We start from the raw sequence: 21,157 nt of genomic DNA, 5'->3' as shown, positions 1-21,157 counted from the left end.
TTTTTCTCCATCCCTTCACAAGTCTCACTGTCCCTTGCTGGAAGAGTGGGAGCTATGGGAGCATCCGAGGTTCTCACTGTTGTGATATCATGCCCTGCATCCCACCTTCAGCGGGGAGGTGAGAGCTGGGTGTAAGGCTTGGGCTTACTGCCAGTTTTCCCCTGGGATGGGATTACATTTTGCTAGTTTACATGGCGGGAAGAATCCAGCAAACCTTTTATCTGTGTGTCACCAAACTGCATCTACCACTTGTGATTCTCCTGCATCCAGGAGAGCTCTTCATCCCTCTCATCCCCACCATGTCCTTGAGAAGTTGCTCAGTTCCGAGGTTGGTCATCATCCCTGGTGCGACTGACAGTCAGCAAACCTCTTTGGCACGTGCTTAATGTTAAGCACAGAGAATAGTTCCCTAGGGAGCAATTCTTAAGTGCATTGCTGGAGCGAGGCTCTGGTCAAGACACCTGGACCAAAGCCCACCTGCATCAGTGAGCAGCATGGCTTGGCTGGGAGACCAGGGACCCATGACAGTCTCTGGCTGCTCCCAGTGTTGCCTCTCTTCATGGCAGTACCCCTTTTCCTACTTCTTCCTCCATCCTCTCAGTATTTATTGTCCCCTCCTGGCTGTGGGAAGCAGCTCCTGGGCTCAGACCACTTCGGAGCAGTGACCTGTCATTTTGTTTCCAGAATCTGACATGAAAATACCATCTTGTTTTCTCCTTGGTCTGCAAAGGGCTGAGCTCTTGGCCCCTGGGGCAGATGGCTCCTGCTGCATGTATGCTTCACTCTCCCAGGCATCGCTTTTTTGATAGGCATTGAGCTTTTTTGCAGAAAAATCTGTGCTTCAGCCCATTGTTCTTATGGCTTTAAGTAAAATCCCAAATAATCACAAATATCAATAGTTTGGGTTTTTTTTCCCCTGAAAGATCTGTTTAAATCAAATACAAGTCACTGAGCTAATACTAGGAGTAAATAAGCTACATGGAATGACTTTGGTTATCATGAGGTCAGACAGAATGAGCTAATGCTCCCTTCTGGCCCTGAAATTAGACTTTTCAGAAAGCTAAATTTTATCCTGCAGCTTCTAAGTTTCTAACACCTTTCCTTACAGAGGAGCTCGAACCCCAGGTCTGTGTGGTACTCTGCCCCTCGTGAAGCTGCTCCCCCCCTTATCACTGAAACACAGCCAGGCTTGGAGGCAGGTTTCTTATACTGATATATGCATATAGTTTAAATGACTATGGGCAGCTGCCGGGGTGCATGAGAAAGTCATCCAATGGATTGTGATGCCTGGCTAACACGCAAAGGGCAATTAATCTCTCCATAGCAGCAGCAAATTACCTCCCCTGGAAATATTGTCCCATGTGAGATTTTCACCAATTGCAAACCTTGCAGACAGATTCCAGGTTTCTGGAATTACTTGTGTGAGAGCTCTGGAGAAAGATCCGTATTAGAAATGAAGTCTCGTGCTTGCAAAAGTGGACAGTGGCATGGTCCTGCTCCCTCCAACCTCTCCAGCCTGTTTCTTTCCACTTAAACAGCACTGTACACACCGCCATGGATTTTTCTTTTTTTTTTTCCCCCCCTCTCTTTTTTGCAGCCAGGATGTTTTTTCTTGCCTTTTTATTGTTCCAGTGACCTAGCAACTCCACTTTGGTGGAGCCCTGCCAGGAGACTTCCTCCCGAGCCGTCTGACAGTCTCCAGCAGCACTACCCTCCGATGGGAGCAGAAGTTAAAACGACACGGGGCTGGGTCCCTATGTGGCTTTTGCTCTGGCTTCATGAATGCTGGTGAGGGCACAGCTGCCTTCCCGATGAGAAAAGCTTCCAGGGGACTTTAAAAACCCTGGAAAGCAGGAGAAGCAATGCGTGGGTGATATTTTGTGTAACATTTCTGCAGGACATTACAGAAAAGCCTAGAGGGTTTTAGAAGTGAATTTGGTGGTGCCGGGATTTAGCATTTGGGATCCACGGTGCAGGCAGGGTAGTTGGAGACATTTCAGCATAGTAGGGCAGCGGAAAAGGGGATGGAGAGGAGATGTGAGTGCTCTGAGAGCTGTGCAGTTTGGGAAATTTATTTTGGCTTAGTTTTACTGATGTTTACTAAAAACAGTGAGAAAGAAATCCCTTTGGTAGTGCTCCTGGGACCCGTCAGCTGGTTCTGCCTTCACCACCCCCAGGACTGCAGGGGCTTTTCCCACATTAACACCAGGAGGCAACCCTGGAGGGACACTTCTGAGGTAGAATATAAATGAGCTGTCAAGCAAGAAAATACAGCTATGTCAGGCTTTCTGCTCAAGAAAGACAGAAAGGACATGGGTCCCGAGGTGCTGGAGGCTCAGTCCTCTCTTCACTGAATGATGGATGGATGGATGGATGGATGGACTGGGATTTTACTGGAGCCTTGGCATGTTTATGTGGTTTTTAGAAGTATGGGTAGTCATGAGGCAGCTTATCGCTGTTGGAAGTGGGCTTGTATTCAAATATATTTTTCAAAGACTCAGTAATAAAACGGGACTTTGTTTTTCTTTTTTTAATTCAGTTGCTAAAAAGCCATTTAAAACCAAAAGTTAATGAAAAGAGGTTTAAGGAGTTGCTCTGAGACCTGGGCTGGTGGTTTTCAGGCAGCACAGGTGGTGCCATGGATCCATGTAGTCCCAGGGATCTGTGGATTGAACTGAATTGTCCAAGAAAGATGAGTAAGAAGCTTAGGATTTCATGGACTTGAGCTGGTGATCCGGGAGCCTGCCCGTCCCCAGGGAAGTGTTTAGGACACCAAAACTAAGAGGATGTAAACCGCTTGATAAGCAGAACAATATCCTGTCCCTGCACTGTGCAGGTTTTATCGCCAGTTGTGGGCACTCCATATGCTTGCATCCCGTGCTTTTGGAAAGAACCACAGATATCTGTGTACTCTTTATTTTGGAAAACCTGTTCCCCTGCTTCTGGGTACTGCTTGCAAGAGCTGTAATTGGATCCTTTTTTTCCTGTGGCATCTCCAAACATTAGGCTCTGGGATAATGATAAAAAGTGTAGGAGGCAAAAATGGCCTTTGGCATCCTCCAATGTCCTGTATGGGAGGTGGTGTGGAAGTGCAGAGTGTTTTTGTCTCATAAAGCAGCACTGCAAGCCAAGTGCCATGGCCTGGTACTGGGAAGGGCTAAGGATGATGCCAGTGTCCCCACCTGCATGGGCACCCCTTGCTGGTAGTGGCCAGGTAGGCATGAACCACCTGGACCTTGGCACTCAGAGCTCCCAGGGGCTGCTGCTGGCATTAAGCCCCCATCACTTTTCTTGAGCTGACACATTAATGCTCGAGTCACCTTTGATGCCTGCATAAATCCTTCCTATTGTGGTTAAAATGATTTAAAGTCCTGTGAATTGCTGTCCTGCTTTGCTTGGAACCCAGTGGAGAGAGGGCAAGGAGCAGAAGGACCAGACCAGGGCACTGCCAGAGGAAGTGTCTATAGGGTACTGCATCCAAACCAATCCCCACAACAGGGTGAGTGGCTCTGTAAAGGCTTCTTCTTCTCTATACACCCTGTCTTGCCATCTTTCTTAATCCAGCTGGAATAATTCCTTTTCTTGATATCAAAAAAAAAAAAGGCAAAATAGGGCTGACCGCATGTGGTTAAAAACCTCTTGCATTTTTCCCGTGCTTAGTGCACACGAGGGACCTTCCCTGAGCAATATTATCAGTGTGTTTACGCTCAACTGACCCATCTCAAGTATGAATTTTTTTTTTAAACTCCATTTCAGCCCCCACCGTTCTCCCCCCAGCTCGAACTGCCTCTTTCAGAGCAAGAACAAGGAAGGAAATTGAAAATCCCAAAGAGCCCTGGACGGTCCAGATTTAGGGCTTTAGCTTTTGTTCGCACAAACTCACTTGGCTCCTAACCGGCCTCCACCCATGATCCCGACATCCGCAGCAGCCGTTCAAAACAGAGCACAGAGCCCGGCCCCGGCAGGGACCGCAGCCACCCCTGCCACCCGCTGCGGGGCCAGAGCCCCGGCTCTGCTCCCCACTCCTTCTCCCTCGTAGCCTGCCTTTCTTCCTAACCTTTTCCTACAGCCCGCAAGGAGTTTTCCAAGTTGAGATTAGCTTTTTTTTTTCCCCCTCTGCGAACCTCGGATGATGTTAAGATTATGCAACGTTAACAGATGTGGGCTTTGCAATTATAGCTGCCTGTCCTCGGGAGGAGCCTGCTTTAGCTTCACGCGCGCACAGCTCTGCATGGGATGCTCCCGGGGTGGCCCATTGCCCTGGCAAAACAGCCGCTGCATGGGCGGCCGTACCGGGAATGCTCCCCAGGGAATCGCCGCCCTCCCCAGGAGGGACTGCTCCGGAGTGAAGGGCTACTCTGGGCAGCCGATCTACTGCTCTTGGCTTTCCTTATGTGCAAAGTCGGATTAAATTTGTGTTCCCCAGGCAAGAAAGCATTTTTCTGCCCTTCGAGGAGAAAAAAATCCCATGTGCAGGAAAGAAGTGGGGCTGGGATAGCTTATGGTGTGCCTTGGCTGGCTGCAGTGCTCCTGCCAGGTGCTGTCTGTGGGGATGCTGCTCCCGGGGTGTTAGCAGGATACATCCCTCCTCTCTCCCTGCCCTAAAATATCTGTGTGAGATCACAGTCATGGCAGAAAAATTTTGGTGTTGTGCTGACCCATGGCTGAGTCTTGAGCATCACCACGATGCTGCCCTGGTAGCAGCCACCTCTGGAACAGGGCAGTTCCCATGCTGCATCAGGAATGGAGTCAGAAAATTGTTGGTCCAAAAGGGAATTTTCAGGAGTCTCACAAGGTAGATATCCAACTGGGCTGCCAGGGGCAAGCCCAAAGCCTCCAGAAATCAGCTGGAACTTGATCTGTTTTTCCTGGCTGAGCTATAACTCAGCTCGCAGCAAGCTGTGGACTTGTTATGCTTGCAAAGAAAAAGTAACTCCGAGCCTCGACCTGTCTGGTGAGCATCACTGCTAGTTTTAACTAGGAAGGAAAACACGGGTGCAGTGGGTGGCAGGAGGGTTTGTGCTGGAAGTCAAATACTTGTCAATGGCTGTGGTCGTGTGGAGTTAAACTGTGGAAAGCAGTTGGCAGCTTAGGATGTGACAAAATTGTTAGTGACAGATCAGCACCTGAGTTAAAGGGCCGCTCTGCTTAAAGCCTTTAATGCATCAGGGGAGGCCAGATGGTCCTGTGTGGATTTTTTTGGAAGAAGTTTGATCTAGTCTATCTGCTCCAGAGGAGGGTTGTCTTTGAAGTCTAATGTCTGCAGGCAAATCAAAAAAGAGATTGTGTTTGTCTTGCACTTCTGGCAGGCTTGATGGATGTGTGATCAGCTGAGATTTCATGTCTATTTTGTTGAACAACCTGATTTTTTGGGGTTTCGTTACTACATGCTGTGGGTTGGATTTTCCAGCATGGCTCATGCTCTGCACCCAGTGAACTGGGGAGCTGAGCCCATGCTGGCACGAAGTTTTCCTCCCTGCACCAGGACCTGGCATACCTTGCATGGCAGAGTTAAAAATGCCAGATGACTCTAAAAAGCCTGTGTAAATAATACCTTCTTACTCAGCCCCTCCACTCCCTGGCTGCACTAAAAGCCAGGTTTGCTGGCGCCCACGATAAGGGGAAGGGTTGTGCTTCAGTTTATTCCCAGCAGCTCTGCAGAGCCAAAAGAGGATAGAGAAAACTCTGAGGTGGATTTCCAGGGCAAACAACCACCAGACAAGAAACCAGCAGTGTTTTACTTTTGAACTGGTTGCATTCAATCAAGGTTCGTAGCTGAAGGCACTGTTTGCCAGCATTTCCAGGGTTACTTTTTAAGAAGGGGCAATGGAATGCCTGCTGTGGTGTCCTGCTATATATTTTAGCCTGCCTATCCAGAGCCCTTGTTGACAAATGACTTGGCAACCTGGGAAAGCAGATTTGCCTCTGTCTATACTCATCCCCTAAGGGTTTCTTTAAGCATCTGCTGCTTTACCTTCTCTCTGTGCAGCAAAGCTGGCCCCTGAGGTTTTAGAGTCAGTACGGGCTGCACAGCTGAAAGCTTTTAGTGAGAGGGGAATGGAGAGAAATTCAGTGTGCTACCCTCCAGCACACTCACAGTTTTCAGGGCTGCTATAAATGGATTTGTGGGCTACAATTACAGGCTGGGTATTGGCTTGCAGATGAACATAGCAAGTGTCCCCTGCCACTTTGCATCCCCAAGATCGTGAGGACAAAAAGGTTGTTTCATGGGACAGGAGGTGGCTCACAGCGGGCTCTGGGTGGCAGCAGCTGCTTGGTGTGCTCAGCAAGGTGGACATCACAAACAGTGCTAGGGCTGTCAGTAAAGGTACCCCAGTGGCTCTTCTCCACTACAGCTCTTCTCTCCTTGGCCCTCTTGGTGCTCAGACTTCCAGGATGAAATACAGACTGTCCCACGTACACCTCTTTTTTTTGGTGAGTTCCCACTGGAGTTATTGCAGATGGATAGAGGACAGCATTTTGAAAATTACCACTTCAGTCATGGCAGGTGCAGCAACTCCAAAGGAGACATACAAGACAAGGGAGAGGTGTCCCACCGGTGTTTCTCTGAAATACAGTTTTTTTATAGAAAATATTCCGAGGCCAAAAACAGATGCAAAGCTTAGCCTTCAACATCAGAGCTTTTGGGCAGAGATGGTGCCTTTAGCTGCTGCTTGTGTATCATCCATAGCCCTGTTGATGCCATGCACATGACATGCAGGACAAGTCCCATAGCCTGGTCTATCTCTGAACTGCAAAGTGGGCAGAGTTCCCCTCCCAAAACTGCAGCTTTCTTAGCCAGGCTCCCATTCTGCCTACTCAGTAAGAAAAGTGTGTGTTGGGCTACTTTAGCCCAGGGGCTGTGTTTTGGTTATAAGGAAGATGGACAAAATTGGGATCTTGTTGTTTCAGATTTGGACTTGCTTTGACTTGTTGTGGGCTTTGGAGATCATCTGAGGCTGCAGTGCCAGCCAAGTCTCGGGGCTGTAAAGTAGATGGTGGCTGCTGGTTTTTGTGTGACTGATGTGCAGGGAAATCCTCACACAGCCCTAGGTGGTACCACAGGCTGGAAACCCCAATTCTTCCAGCAAATCTCACAGGAACCACTCAGAGCAGCTGTTACTAGTTGCTCAGCTCCAGGCTGAATGACAGACCCCAGGCTGAAGCTACAGCTACTGCACCAAGTCCTGCTGCTGCTGGCAGTCAGTGTTAATGACTGAGATGAGAAGTTGGCTATCGAGTAACGTCTTCAGTCCTTTCTTAGGACTTATTTGGGGACTATGTTTGTATTCCAGGGATGCACACAGCTACCTGTGTACTTTGGAAGATCCCTTAAAGCATGTAATGCCTGTTGATGCCCCTGTGAGAAGTAATTTTTGGGTCCATGAGATAGAGCTGATAGTAGAAATGCAGAAGAAACTTGTGCAGAGAGGGGAGGAGCTTGCTGCCATTAGACATCACCATGGTGGGGAGCAACTGGAGGCAGAGGAAGAGCTAGCAAAGCTAAAGGGCAATGCTGGCTTGGGAACCAACATTTATTCCATAAATGTGTTTTCTTCATTTTCTATTGAAAAAGGAAAATTACTATGAATGATGGGAGAGGTGGGGATTTGGAGCAGCCTTGTATCAGGAGCAAGAGAGCAGACTGAAACAAGGTCTATGCAGGGTGAGCAATGGCTATGGCCATGTTTGCTCACAGAAAATGGACATATAGGTGCACAAACTTCATCTTGTTTCTCATATTCTGATAGACATTACTGTCAGATATGCCAAAATGTCCATCACCTTGGGGTGCTTCAGTGCCTGGATGTGCAGTATAACCCCCACCATACACTGATCTCTTCTGTCCCTGGTCCCTTGTGGTGTCTGGATGGGTTATGCCAACCCTCCTGACTCCCCTACATTTCTCAGCCAGCTTCCCACCAGCTCTCTGCAGGTGATGGAATTCGAGGTCAGGTGTGAAACAAACACCGGCCAAGTGCTCATTGCGGAAAGAGCTGTGGAGCCCTCTCCTCTCCCATCTTACACTCAGGATGGGACACATGGGCTGTGCTGGGCTCCAGCTGCCCATCAGCTCAGGAGACCTACATACTCTTCCCATGGACTCTACACTGTGCCTATCTCCATCAGTTATTTGTTTCAGACTTTTCTTTTGGCTCCTTTAAAGACTTATTTCTCCTAACACACACAAAAATGTATGAGGGTGCTGAATTGAATTAATCTTGTGCACAAAGGTGGGTTTCGGCATTTGATCCCACAGGCCAATCTAATTTCCACGGGTGTAAATCCAAAAATAAATGTCAGGTCTCTGCTTTGATGATGCAAATTTTTTCTGTCGTGTAAGTAAATGAGCTCAGAGCTTGGCCTTGGTGTTACTGCAGTGAGCCGAGCCTGCACATCCAGTGCTGATGGGATCTAAATTCTTTTCTTGTTTTTCCTTTTAGTCATTGAAAGCAGCTATCAGGAGGGAAGAAGTTCAAACACAGGGATAAGGACTCCTGGTGCTCCGGTGGACAGTGTGGAGCTGGTGACGATGCTGGCTGGGAGCAGGGAGTGGGCATCACTTCCTGCCAAGCACGGAGCGGTGCCAGCGGGGAGCAAGGTCATGGGGCACATTGGTCCTCTGGCTGGCAATGGGGATGTCACCCCACCAGGAGCAGGACCCCCAGACAACCCATCTGCTGGGACAGCAACCCACCTGCCCACCCACAGCCATCCTCCTGGTGAGTTTTATTGATGGGAGGGTCCCGGTTTGCTGTGCCCAGCCCATGGACTGAGCATAGCCAGTGGGTTAGGAGGTGTTCCTGCCCCACGGCTACAAATGCAGACTTTTGGAAGAAATCCAATCTCAGGAAAGCTGATTTTTTTTTGTTTAACATTACAACAAAGATGATTCTCAAGAGCTGCCACTGTTTTTCACCACCCAGCAGTACCCACGGAGTCCTGCCCATCCACAGAGCGCAGAGCAGAGACCCCTGGGCATTCCCACACCTCCTTCCCAGGAGGAACTTAACCCCATCACAAACCCAACCCAGGTTATAAGAGCCCGAGTTAAGGATGCCTGACCAGCTCTGTCATGATTTGTAGCTGAGGTCTTCACATGGAAATCCTGCAAGTGAACACTTCCCTTTGGGCTTGTTCATAATCTTCAGCCATAAGTAAATCAATGTACTCTTCTGAGCACGCACTTAAATCAAAGCCTGTTTCCCACAGCAGCAGAATAAGTCTGTGCTGATCATCCTGTCCTCACCTCAGTTTTTTTTTTCTTAATGTCTCCGTCTGAAATACATGTCTGAGATGTGAACATAGAGGTTTCCTTTAATTTTTTTAATTCCTTCTTTTTTTTTTTTTTTCTGCTTAGAGACTAAAATGTGGAGCTGGCATGCCCAGGCTGCCAGCTGCTGGCTGTCCTGGCATCAGCTCCTTACTGCTTTCTGCATTTTTAATGTCTTTAAAAAAAAAAAAAAAAGTGTTTCTTTTGCCATTCACAAATGAAGACAAAGTTTGAAATGCCATTAATTTTTGGTGGCAGAAACCCTCTGTTCCTGCCAATTCCTCTTGCAGTTAAACTGTGCTCTCTTAAACAGAGGGATGCAGCTGTGACCCTACCTATTGCAGGGTAGGGCTGGGTACCACTGCAGGTGATGCTGCTGCCACCCAGCCAAGACGAAATAACTTTTCAAGGGGAACATGACCCTCTCTGTGTTGCTTTCCAGATGCTGGAAGCCATCACCATGCTGTAGGCAGCCAGGAGAGAGGCAAGAGGGCTCTGGCTTTTCCCAACAGCCCTGCAGCTGCTGAAAGGACACCACCAGGCTTGAAAACCATCAGCACTGATTCGGCTGAGGGGACGCAGGGTGGGCACCGTGGGGTCTGGAACATGTTGGGGTTTAACAACACGATGAGGACAGTGCTGCTACCTTCATCTTCAGAATCTCATCACCCAGGTGAGCCATCCCAGTTCAGCCTGGGAACACTGAGCAAGTGTTCCAACACCTGGGAAAAAGGTGCTGTTGAGCAACTAGGCATTGGTTAAGCGTCACAGAGCTTTGTGGATCCAGCTCTCCACTATTTGCTCAGGGCAGTTTTCTGACTTGCTTCATGCATGAGGGCAGAGAGAAGTACCCATATGGCTTCTCCTGGCATGGAAAAATATAAATTACTTGGTGCAGCTCCGAAACACGAAGTTGCTGTGAGCATAGTGCAGACAAGGGCCTGTGGTCTGCGAGGCAGGTGGAGGGTAACAGCAGGGGATGCTGGGTGGGCAGCTAAGCCAATCTCTGGGCTCTCATTTGCTTTCCCCTGTTCTCTTGCAGGCACTGACAGCCCATCTCGACTGGCGAGCAGCTGGGTGGGCACAGAACTGTCCAGCAGCTCCCCCGTGGACACTGCAGCCACTTCACCCAGCCCCTCCGGGAGCAGTGGGGGAACCAGCCCTGGCACTGCCCTCCGTGGCTCCCTGAGACAACCCCAATCCTCCCCCCGAGCTTCAAGTACCCAGACTGGTGCAGACCAGGTCATGCTACACCTCAGGGGTGTCACAGGGAACTCCACAAGCCCTTTGCTCACAGCATCGCCTGCCACTGACAGCGCTTTCAGAGGTGAGCTCTGCTGGCCCACAGCTTTGTTTTATAGATTTAAAAAGCCTTTTTATAGCTTTTGCTTTCTTGAAACAGAGAAGATGCTCTGTTTTGCATGTGCTCTGTTTTTTATTATTTGGATGGTTAGCTGAAATTCCCTGCTGAAAGCAGGAAAAAGCAGTGGAAAAAATAATTTGATCCAAACCCCCAGCATTTTCCACTTACAAAAAGGTTCTTTGGACCTTATCACAGTGTTTTCTGCAGGGTGGGTGTCTGCAGCTGTGAAATATCTCCACTGGTCCAGTGCCAACTGCAGAGCCAGGGCAGCTCCCAGCCCCACCTGAGCTGTATCTCCCATCTGAGTAGTGCTGGAGTGGGACAGGAGGTTGGGAACCCACATTTATGGCCACACCGAGTGGGTTTGCCCTCAGCTAGACAGGGTGAGATGCCTGTGCTTAACAAATTGGCTTCCCCTCGCTTGCTCTGCAGCAGCCGACTTCTGGAGCTCTCAAAAACACACTTTGCCCCGCTCCACGTGAACTTACTGAAGACCTGTGTTGCTGAGTCCTTATCCTGTGCCCAGGGCAAGCACATCTCTGGGGTTCTCACAGTGACATGTCCCTTCCCTCTGCCACAGCTGTTGGGAGCAGCACTAGGGCTGCAGAAAAGAAGAGATCTGGTATCCAAAGGACAGCACCTGCCTTCACAGCTCAGCCCCTGGCCTCTGTGCCCTCCTCAGTGGCCCTGGCACAGGGACGTTTCCCTGGGCCTTCCACGGAGCACCAACTTGTCCCTTCTCTCCCAGCTTTGGAAAGCACTGCCACAGGTGAGCTCAGTTAGTCTGCACTTTGTTCTTTTACCCTCTTTTGTGCTTCCTTAAATATTTTTCCCTGCGTCCCATTAAGCCCTGGGATGTGTAGTGAACTGCAGGCTCATATGGCGATGTGGCTGCACTCAAGTTTCCTCCCTTTGCTGTTTGATGCAGTTTTCAAGCCACAAAAAAACCACTAAGAGAGCTGGGCTGACTTCCACCAGTCTTAGAGCAGAGGTGGGATTTAAAGGCAAGTCTCTGCAGTCCTTTTCCCATGGGGTTTTCTGCTGTCTGAGCCACCCTGCTCTCATGAAGCCTGGCAGCAAGCCCTGAGTTTTGTGCAAGGTCTTCCTGCGGTGAGGGGATTCATGCCTTTCCAAAAGAGCACTTTGTCCAGATTGAAAACTTCCCATGCTTAATATCTGTATGTGTGCTGTAAGCATCTGGGAAGAAAATGGATCCATCTGTTTATAATTTCATATGTATAAATCCAGTTTTTTTATTGTACTGTAGCCGTTGGAAGCAGCTACCAGCCATCCAGCAACTCAGCCACGGAGAGGAGAGCTTCGGATTTCCCTGCCACCAGTACCTCCATTTCCACAACAGCCACCAAGGGTGGAGGGAGGACGTTAAGGTCTCTGCCAGCCAGCACTGGGCTGGTCAGTGTGGCAGAGATTTCCACCTCTGGCACTGAAATCATCAGCTCTTCAGCCCAGACCCCTGGGATGTCTATGGGTGCCCAGGACGGTGATGGCAGAGGTGTCACAGACCCCTTGCTCACAGGCTTGCCACCTGCTTCACAAAACACTTCCACAAGTGAGTTCTGATATAGCTGTATATCTCAGAATGTTATTTAAAGATTTATTATTAACAAAATACATCCTTTTTATTTTAAAGAAAGGAGGAATAATATTGTGTTTGGCACATTCTGTACATTTAAAAACATTTCACAGAAATGAAAGTATGGATAAATATTATTCCTGTTGGAAGGGGAGGACAGATTTTCCTTGAAAACTTTCAGTGAAATTTTGCTAGCAACAACTTCAGCAGTTCCTATTTAGAGACCATTTTTTCCCCATCTTAATGATTTCCCAGTATTAAATATTTCCGTATTGAATATTCACACACATGTTGTCTACATCTACTGATAGTAGATGAAAGGAGGTGAGGGGTAGTAGATGAAGTAGATAGGGATGAAAACTACCCAGGAGTTTTCATTTGTGTGTATGCAGTTTTGTATTTCTTTTCTCCTTTTTCAGCCTTTAGCAGCAGTTACAAACCCAAGAGTGTCCCAGCTGCAGAAGAGGCGACGCTGCACTCAGGCACACATGGTGCTGACGTTCCCAGCGTGGCAGTGGGGACTGCAAATGGCCACATAGCTGGGCTGACAAGAGGCTCTGCCACCAGCGCCGGCCCCACAAGCTCTTTGGGGGTGACCTCCTCCTCCTTAGGGACTGGGACACATCATCCCAACAGCTCACGGGAAGCTACTGATCTCCCAGCCCCTCCTGGGGATCCTTTGCTCACAAGCTCTGAAAGTACATCCAGAGGTAAATCTGTCAGTCTGAAAGCTGTCTGCCTTGGGGCTGGATGAGATTTCACATCCCTGCACTGTTTTTCTTTGGATACAGCCATCAGTCACTATTGGATACATGGATGTTTTTATTACTGTCTGCACAGGGCTGGCAGCGGGGTGGTGGGTGGGAAGGGGGAGAGTGGATCTCAGCTTTTGGGTGAGAAAGTGAAAAACATCAACGTTCTCATTGCTAATGAAACTCCTGTGCTGGGAAGAGCATCAGTTAGAAATACATGCACACACTTTTACCATGCCAGAGACACTTGCTGGGGATTTGCAGCTGTCGTCTCATGCTATGTCTGCCATGCAGGCTGGTCTGTAGGACATGGGTTTTTGATTTTCATGGCTTTTAGTAAGGCACATGTGCTTGAACTTGAGAGATTCACCTCTTCTCAGAGCAACTCAATGGACAGTTTAGAAATGCACACCATGCAAACAGTCACTCAAATGTATATAGCTCTGTATGCATAAATCAAACCCTGGTTTATTGTATCTTAGGTGTCAGAAGCAGCCAACGACCAGTTAACAGCTCAATGGCAGAGAAAAACCCCCTCCTTTCCTCACCCACCAGCGATTCCATTTCAGCCACGGGCAGCAGCAGGGGTGGGAGGACCCCGAGGTCTGCCACGGGCAGCAGCCGGTGGGCAGCAGAAGTCTCCACGTCCAGCAGTGGCACATACAGGGACTTGGGCACAATCCGATCCTTGTCCACATCTCCTGTGAGAGAGACCTACAGAGTTCATGGGTCCATACAAATGACGGATTTCACCGAGCGGGTGGTAGACTCTTCCCTAACACACTCTCACTCTCCTTCGGAAGACCCTTCCCCAGGTGAGCTCACATTAGAAAGGAAATACCATTTTTCTTATAAGCCAAAGGAGGATTGTTACTGCAGCTTGCACTTGCCTGACTTTTCTGCTGTGCATAATATACTGTTTGGAAGGATGCAGTGTGATTTTGCGTCTGAAATATTTCAGCTCTTGCTTGACTAAAAATATGTGGTTTAAATTTTTTTACAAAAGGGGCACATGTGTGGAAAGTTCCATCGTGCCAAGAAAAATAATTAACGTTCAAATAGCAATCCTTTTTAATATCTCCAGTTGCTATCTCCGTGTTATAGGCAAGAGAACTAAGCAAGTGAGGATTAGATCATGTCCCTGCAGTCTTGAGGATCAGATTTCAGTTCCTACCTTCTGTCTTGCCTCTTGGACCATGCTGCTTCCCAGAAATTGAACCAGCTCAACAAATTTAGGGCAGCTTTGAATGTGGTCTCTGAGGTCCTTCATGCTGCTTTTGGTCCTTCATACTGTGGTGCTGAAGGGTCTGATCGCCCTGATACTATTTCTTCAGACTTCTCTGCATAGTGCCTTGTCTGAACTGATTGCCAGGCTTTTCTGGGTTGTCACGATATTTGTTCTAGCAGCGTGGAGTGCACTCAGGCACATAATGGTAAAATCAAGTGTACAGCATTAGTATGTCAACAGTTTTTATATAATAGCACTTTTCTCAGCATAAAACTATGGTTTTTAGAAGACAAATTTTTCTAGGAAGGATTTATGTATTTGGAAATTTCCTGTTTTCTCTGGATTGACATCTTCTCATATTTTCTACTTGTGTTTGTACTTGCTGCCTCTGGGTGTTACTGAAAGAAAGTTCATTTTTATTTATAGTTTCATATGTGTAAAAGTGTAAATAGTTTCTTTATCACATTTTAGTTCCTGGAAGCAGCCATGTGTCATTCAGCATCCTGTCAACAGAGAGAACCAGTTTCCCCACCACTGGCACCTCCGTTTCCGTAACAGGCACCAAGAGTGGAGGGAGGACGTTAAGGTCTCTGCCAGCCAGCACCAGGCTGGCCCAAACAACAGAGATGTCCACCACTGGTACCGAAAACATCAGCTCTCCAGGCCATTCCCAGTCTTCTTTGGGTGGTGGAGACAGGGGTGCCACCGTGACGTCCACGAATCCATTGCTCACAGGCTCACCATCTGCTTCGGAAAGCGCTTCCCCAGGTGAGCTCTGGCCGCCTCTGTGGGGCTTCTGCCTGTAGACATTAGACTTCTGTGGAGAAGTGAGGATATGCTAGAATGTGCTGGACAGTGGTGTTGGACATTATGGATGAAAATTTCAACTTCCAGGGAAAAATGGAAGTTTCTTATATTTAGTCACCAGAAAAACCCAGCCTTACTGCCAGAGCAGTCTGGCCTCGAGATTTGCTGTGTTTTCAGAGACAGCACAATTTCAAGTCTGCCCCATTGGCTTTGTTTATACAAGCAGAAGCAGAACCAGTCATTCCTGACTCCCACCCTGGGGTGCAAAGGCAGTATATACTGATCCCATACAAACCTGCCATGCTTTGTTCTGAGTATCAGGAATTTGGGTGCTGCATAATCTCACCTTGCTCATTGCAGGTGCTGAGGTGGCAGTGTGGGCACGTGGTGCCCATGGTGGGACTGCGGCACCGGGAGCAGTACTGAAGGGAAGCAGACCCAAAAATGCTCCCATGACTTGTTTCTAGTACCCTCTTCAGGGTGTCTTCCTGTGAGCAGCACCTCCTTGCACAGAAAGGGGTTGCGTCTTCACAATTAGTGTTTTCTCCAGGTTTGGATCTTCTGACACGTTCTATCTGTGCCGTCAGCCTGAGGGCAGTGGTGGAAGAGAGCACGCCTGCCTGATCATAGCTTAGAGCGTATAAATCCATTTTGCTTTGCCCTTTCTTAGCAGAAGGGACCTCAGCAACGGGAGGACACCTGCCTCTCACCAGTACACCCAGTGCAGGGATAATCACCACTGGTCAGGAGAGGAGCGCTGTGCCCGTGTTGGACACCCATGGAGCATCCAGTGCAGCAGGGAGTTCTGCTCCCACTCCACCCCGCACCAGCACCTTGGACGTGGTCCTTCTGCTGTCCTCATCAGCAGAAGAGCCTGGGAAGCAGAGTGACGTTTCACAGGGTGATGCTGGACTCAGTGAGCTTCCAACAAAGCTGCTGCCTGCATTTTCTCCCAGCATCTCAGTGCCTTCTCCTTCACTAAGTGCTTCAGGTGGGTCTTGTGATTTCCCAGTTTGCTATGGAGGACATCCCTCCTCCTCACCTGCCTCCCAAGCTCCCACCCTTCCTTTTCTAGCTTTAAACTATATTTGCAGTTTTAGTAAGCCTGGTTTATAGTGAAGGGCATCTGAGCACTGCATGGTTGGTGAGTTACTCACCTCATGGCACTTGAGGCAGAGCTCCTTGTGTCAGGAGCTGGACGGCCAGGCAGCTCTTCTGGGCCACTTGTGAAGGCTGTCATGGAGCCTTGGCCTCAGCCTCAAACCTGGGGAGCCTGGCACGAGATGTGGTGGAGGACTTTTGCCTTTCGTTATATCGCAGTTATTGCATGTTTCAGCCTCAGCTCTGCTGCCAGGGTCCCACAAGAGAATGGTTTGAAACTCACTGGTCTGCCCAAGGGAATTTTCTGCAGGACATTCAAGACTGTGTTCTACCTCCCTGCCATGATTCTCCTTCAGAAAAACCATGCACCCCAATCTGTTTTATTTTTCTGGTGTAAAGGGGAAAAGTACAGACAATCTGGGAATCCCCCTTAGCAAATAAGTGATGTTCGTCACCAAGTGTCACCTCTGCTGTGGGGGTTGAAATATTCAGATTTGACTACTGGTAGAGGCCTCAAAGGCATTATTAATACACAATGTGTGTACATATATATGTATGTATATCTGTGCTTTGTAATTTCAGGGAGAGGCAGAAGAGTTTCTGGTGTTCCTACTGAGACCACGTACATCTCAACCACACTCTCCAGCCACAGGGAGGGGACATCTCAAGCTGCAGCTAGCCACAGCATGTGGAGCACAGAGGCAGAAAGCCTCACACCTCACCTGGACACAGCTGGGGGGACCCGCATCGGCCCCCTCCCATCCTCCACAGCTTGGCCTGGGGTGAGACACATGCCATCTGGCCAAGCAGGGTACCCAGAGCCCAAGGTCACCATCTCATCCAGGGTCTTCACCTACTTCTCAGCTGCTGGTGAACCTTCCAGTGAGTTTTTTTGAACTCTGGGATAGTGTTTGACTGCTGCTCCCTTCCCCTCCTCCATGGTGTTGATATGACCACTAGCACCTGTCACAGCTGTTGCAGGTGTCATGGGTAGGATTTATAAATGGTGGTGGTTCTGCCCATTAGTGTTGTATATCTGCAGCTGTTGATGCTCAGCAGGAAAGGCCTCAAGAATGAGACGTAGCTTGTCGCTGTAGGACACATCAACTGCTTGTCTGGGTTGGAGTGATAATTATAAATAACATAAATATACTATTATGACTCTAATGGTACTAGTTGTCCCTCTGGATTTAGTCCTGTTTTTTGGAATAGGCTTTTTGTGTCAAATCCACATTTAAGATAGATAGATATGTGAGATCTACTTCATATGTTTTTAATCTGTGTTTATCTGTGCAATTTTATTAATCTGCATTTCCAAACAGAATTATTGTAGAGCTCACAAGATGCTTGCTTTTTGATCCTGTTCCAGCCATTAGCAGCAGCCATCACTCCCTAAGCAACTCAAGTGCTGAGGAAAGGGTGTCCAGCCCCGTCACTGATCCTGTGTACAGTTCATCCACGTCTGCTGGTGGTGAAGAGAGGATACTGCACTCAGCAGTGGATGGCACTTTGGCTGGTGGCATGGAGAGATCTTCCTATGCCAAAGCTGCCAGCTCTCCAGGACCAGCTAAGCCAACATCAGTGGAACACGGTGGGACAGCCAACACCTCTACCAACAGTAGGGGCTTCACAGACCTTGCAACAGAGACTGTCTTTGTACATTCTTCCAAGATACCCACTTATTCTTCTTTCCAAAATGATCTCACAAGTAAGTTGATGTCCCCTGCTGTACATTTTGGGGGAATTCATGTTTTCCTGTTTTTATCTATGTTGTACATAAAATTCTTATTCATTGCTACATGCAATGCCACCTGTGAGTTCACTCAGGGGGTTATTTTCATCAAAGGACTCAAAGCCAGAACACACATAGATGGGAAACTGTTCCAGAAGTGAAATCATGAACCTTCCTTTTTTGATGGTTGCATTACTTTTTTTGCATCCTAACCACTCTCTTTTGGATGATGCTTTCAGAAGTGTTTCATGATGACCTAAGTCAATTGTGAAATTAAACCAAATTTTCAATACCTTATTTTTTTGTAGAGATGACTGTACATTTGTATTATGGGATTGACTTTACCTTTTATGCTAAATAATCTGAATTTTTTGCAGGTGGATGTGCTATTCATTTAGGATTTCCTAACTGCAAAGTTTTGAATCAATGAGTTTATGATAAGCTGGAAATTAGCATAATGTAATAATTTCATCTTGCAGAGGCATAAGTTCACTGTGTCTAAAAACAAATTGAAGAAGATGGATATTCTGTAGATGGGAATGGAGGATAAAAGGAAGAGGTTATGAGTTTTTTAAATTACGAGTGATAAAGAGAACAGATGGGTTTTCCTGCTTAGCTTGCAACAAATATCATGGAATGTTAAGTGCTCAATCACTTTAGAAAAGCAATACGTGAAGAACAGTGTTTTGGAAACCTACACGTTTCACTGGAGCCTTGTGTCTGTCAGGGCTCCCCATTTTAGAACCAATTAAAGAGTGCACAAGACCCCTAATTCCATACCCATGCTTGGATGGCGCTCCAAATTTTTAGAAGAGCATGGACCAGTTCACAGACAAGAACATCATCTGTATTTAACAAGTGGTTTTAATACAACATCAAATTACTTTCATATTACTCTGTCTTTCTAATATATTTTGTCCTTTTACTCCAGACTTTTCAGGTAGCCATCAGCCAGTCAGTAGCATTGATGCCACTGAGAAAAGGACTTCTGTTTCTCATACGGATGGCACATACATTTCAACCACATATACCAGAGGAGGAGAAAGGACCCTCCTGTCTATCTCCAATAACAGCACCTCTGCTGACTCCTCAGAAAGTTCCACCTTTTTTTCTGAAATTTCCAGCCCTTCTGATGCATCAAAATCTTCTGTGTCTCAGGACAGGTGGACTAATGCATCGAGTGATAGCAGTTTTGTTGAACCATCTACAGAGCCACTACTGGTACACTCTTCCAAACTGTCGACTTCTGCTTCTACAGGCAGCATAGAAAATACAACTGTCTTCAACACTGGCTCTGATTTGTTGGTCACTAACAGATCATCTCTATCTTCATCAGCATTTCCAGTGTCTTCCTCACTGTCATCGCTGCATCACTCGCTGTCACCAACACCACCACCAAGTCATCTGTTCACACCGTCAGAATCACCTGAGCCACACTTGTCCTCTGTGATGGCATCTTCACCCCCTCTGCAGGCTTTGTCATCCTCCTTGCCCACTTCCTCATTGCTCTCCCCATCTTATTCATTAGCATCTTTATTGCCTCTGTTTTCATCACCCTCACCCATCTCGCAGTCCAATGACAATGATCAAGCAAACATCACTGTAGCTACAACGGTGGTCAGGCAGGTGCCCTCCACAGCTGCCACGGCTGGGAGCTCACCCAGAGAGACCAACAAGCACAGTGTCACACACCAGCCCCAAAACAGTACCACCTTCAACTCCACCGTGTCTCCTCTCCCTACGGCACCTATGGAGCTGCTTGGTGGACACACTGTGTCTGCGTCCACTCCTGTCACAGTAACAGAGACTGCCTTGCCTAGAGCTGCCACCACCCAGGAGGGCAGCTCTGAGAAGGCAACACCACTGCTCACCACAGCCAGTCTTGCTCCACGGGCTGGTCCAACAGCCCTTAGTCCCTCACCAAGTGCAACAAACCACAGCAACATTGTCCCCGCAGTGGCACTGACCACGGTCAAACCTCCTGTGCTGACAACACCGGCCAGTCGCCGGCCAACCCCAGGTGAAGCTACCACCACGAAGGACCACAGAGCTCAAACACCCACTGCCACTAAGCACATGTATACCACTGGTGAAAGCACAGAAGCTGTGGATCCCACCACTGCAAAGCCTGGTAAAGTCACCGAGGAAAACATCCCTGTTACAAGTCCTTCTGAAGCCACTCCAACCATCAAGACCACTGTGAGAATTGCAACTACTTTGGCTGCTACCAAACCAACCACTGTTCCTCCATCCAGTAGCACGGCGGGGCTGAGGACATCATCTCCAGCAACAGGTAACGTGTATAATGGCACACTCATCAGTGGTGGGGCAGGGACGAGGAGGGCGGGAACACCTGGGTCCCAATTTTAAGCATCATCAAAGGGTTGTGTACGTATGTATGACATGTCTGTTGTCAGCAAGGTTTGAGGGCAAGAACTCTGTCTCCATGTTGGTATTTTTAAGCTAAGGGTTTAGCAATCAAGTTGAACTGCTGGAATAAGGGTGAGCACTTTGGTGAACTTTTATGATAGAGAGGTTAAGCTGAAATTTGACAGTTTTGAGAAAATAAAGCTGGCTGACCTTCCAGGTAAGCATAGGATGCATTTTATATTTGATGATAAGTTAGCAATATCAATTGATACCAATTAATATCTATCTTATTAATGAGAAAATACAGTTGGCCAGCACTTGGTATTTGTGTTGGAACTGCTTCTGCTATTACAACTTCTGGTTGTTTTCTCCCCATCTCACTAAATAATCTCATACTCAAGGGCCCATTGCTTCTCCTGGTAGACTATGTACCATAGTCTTGCTCAGTGTGTCGTTATAATCATTTATTACCACTGCCAGCCTCCTTATCTTCTCAAGTAAATACATTTAGTGAAGTTTTATATGAATGGAAATTGGCTATGTGTTTCAAGTTCAGAGCCTGGCCTTCATGCTGCTGTAGCATATTGTGTGCACTAAAGGCATTAATCTGAGTAAAATACTGGCAATAATATATATGCCATTCAATAATTAAGTATTTAAAGGTTATTTATCAGGCTGATTAGTTTTAATTATAGCTATGGCTTCATAAAAAAAAAGTCACTGTAGGGGAATGAATTTTTTTTTAATTGAAAAATTAAGGTAGTGTATCTTTTTAGCAACGGATTCACGCTTTTGCCAAATTATTCTTTCCAATGAATACCGAGATTTGCCATTTTTCAGAATACAAAAGATCCTTCTACTGCCTTGGACATGGTGCTTTGTTCATGGGCACTCACTACCACGAGAGAAGAGCTGCCCTAGTCCCTGCAAAAAAAA

General features: G+C 47.7%; 1 protein-coding gene across 1 annotated transcript in view; it reads left to right on the top strand.

The window, feature by feature from the left end:
* Positions 1-8,470: 8,470 nt before the first annotated feature.
* The window catches only part of HEG1 (heart development protein with EGF like domains 1), a 36,167-nt gene continuing 23,480 nt past the window's right edge, over positions 8,471-21,157 (top strand). The window contains exons 1-12 of the mRNA XM_017820932.1: positions 8,471-8,723; positions 9,717-9,947; positions 10,317-10,601; positions 11,218-11,406; positions 11,905-12,207; positions 12,651-12,941; positions 13,466-13,798; positions 14,683-14,979; positions 15,692-16,009; positions 16,702-17,001; positions 17,489-17,827; positions 18,783-20,144. Of these exons, the coding sequence (XP_017676421.1) occupies positions 8,534-8,723; positions 9,717-9,947; positions 10,317-10,601; positions 11,218-11,406; positions 11,905-12,207; positions 12,651-12,941; positions 13,466-13,798; positions 14,683-14,979; positions 15,692-16,009; positions 16,702-17,001; positions 17,489-17,827; positions 18,783-20,144 (4,438 nt within the window). The 5' untranslated portion in view covers positions 8,471-8,533. The remainder of the gene's footprint in view (positions 8,724-9,716; positions 9,948-10,316; positions 10,602-11,217; positions 11,407-11,904; positions 12,208-12,650; positions 12,942-13,465; positions 13,799-14,682; positions 14,980-15,691; positions 16,010-16,701; positions 17,002-17,488; positions 17,828-18,782; positions 20,145-21,157) is intronic.

This window comes from Lepidothrix coronata, unplaced genomic scaffold (assembly GCF_001604755.1).
Source record: "Lepidothrix coronata isolate B3197 unplaced genomic scaffold, Lepidothrix_coronata-1.0 Scaffold86, whole genome shotgun sequence".
NCBI lineage: Eukaryota > Metazoa > Chordata > Aves > Passeriformes > Pipridae > Lepidothrix > Lepidothrix coronata.
Note: the sequence above shows the minus strand (reverse complement) of the source record. Positions and strands in the feature narration are given on the sequence as shown.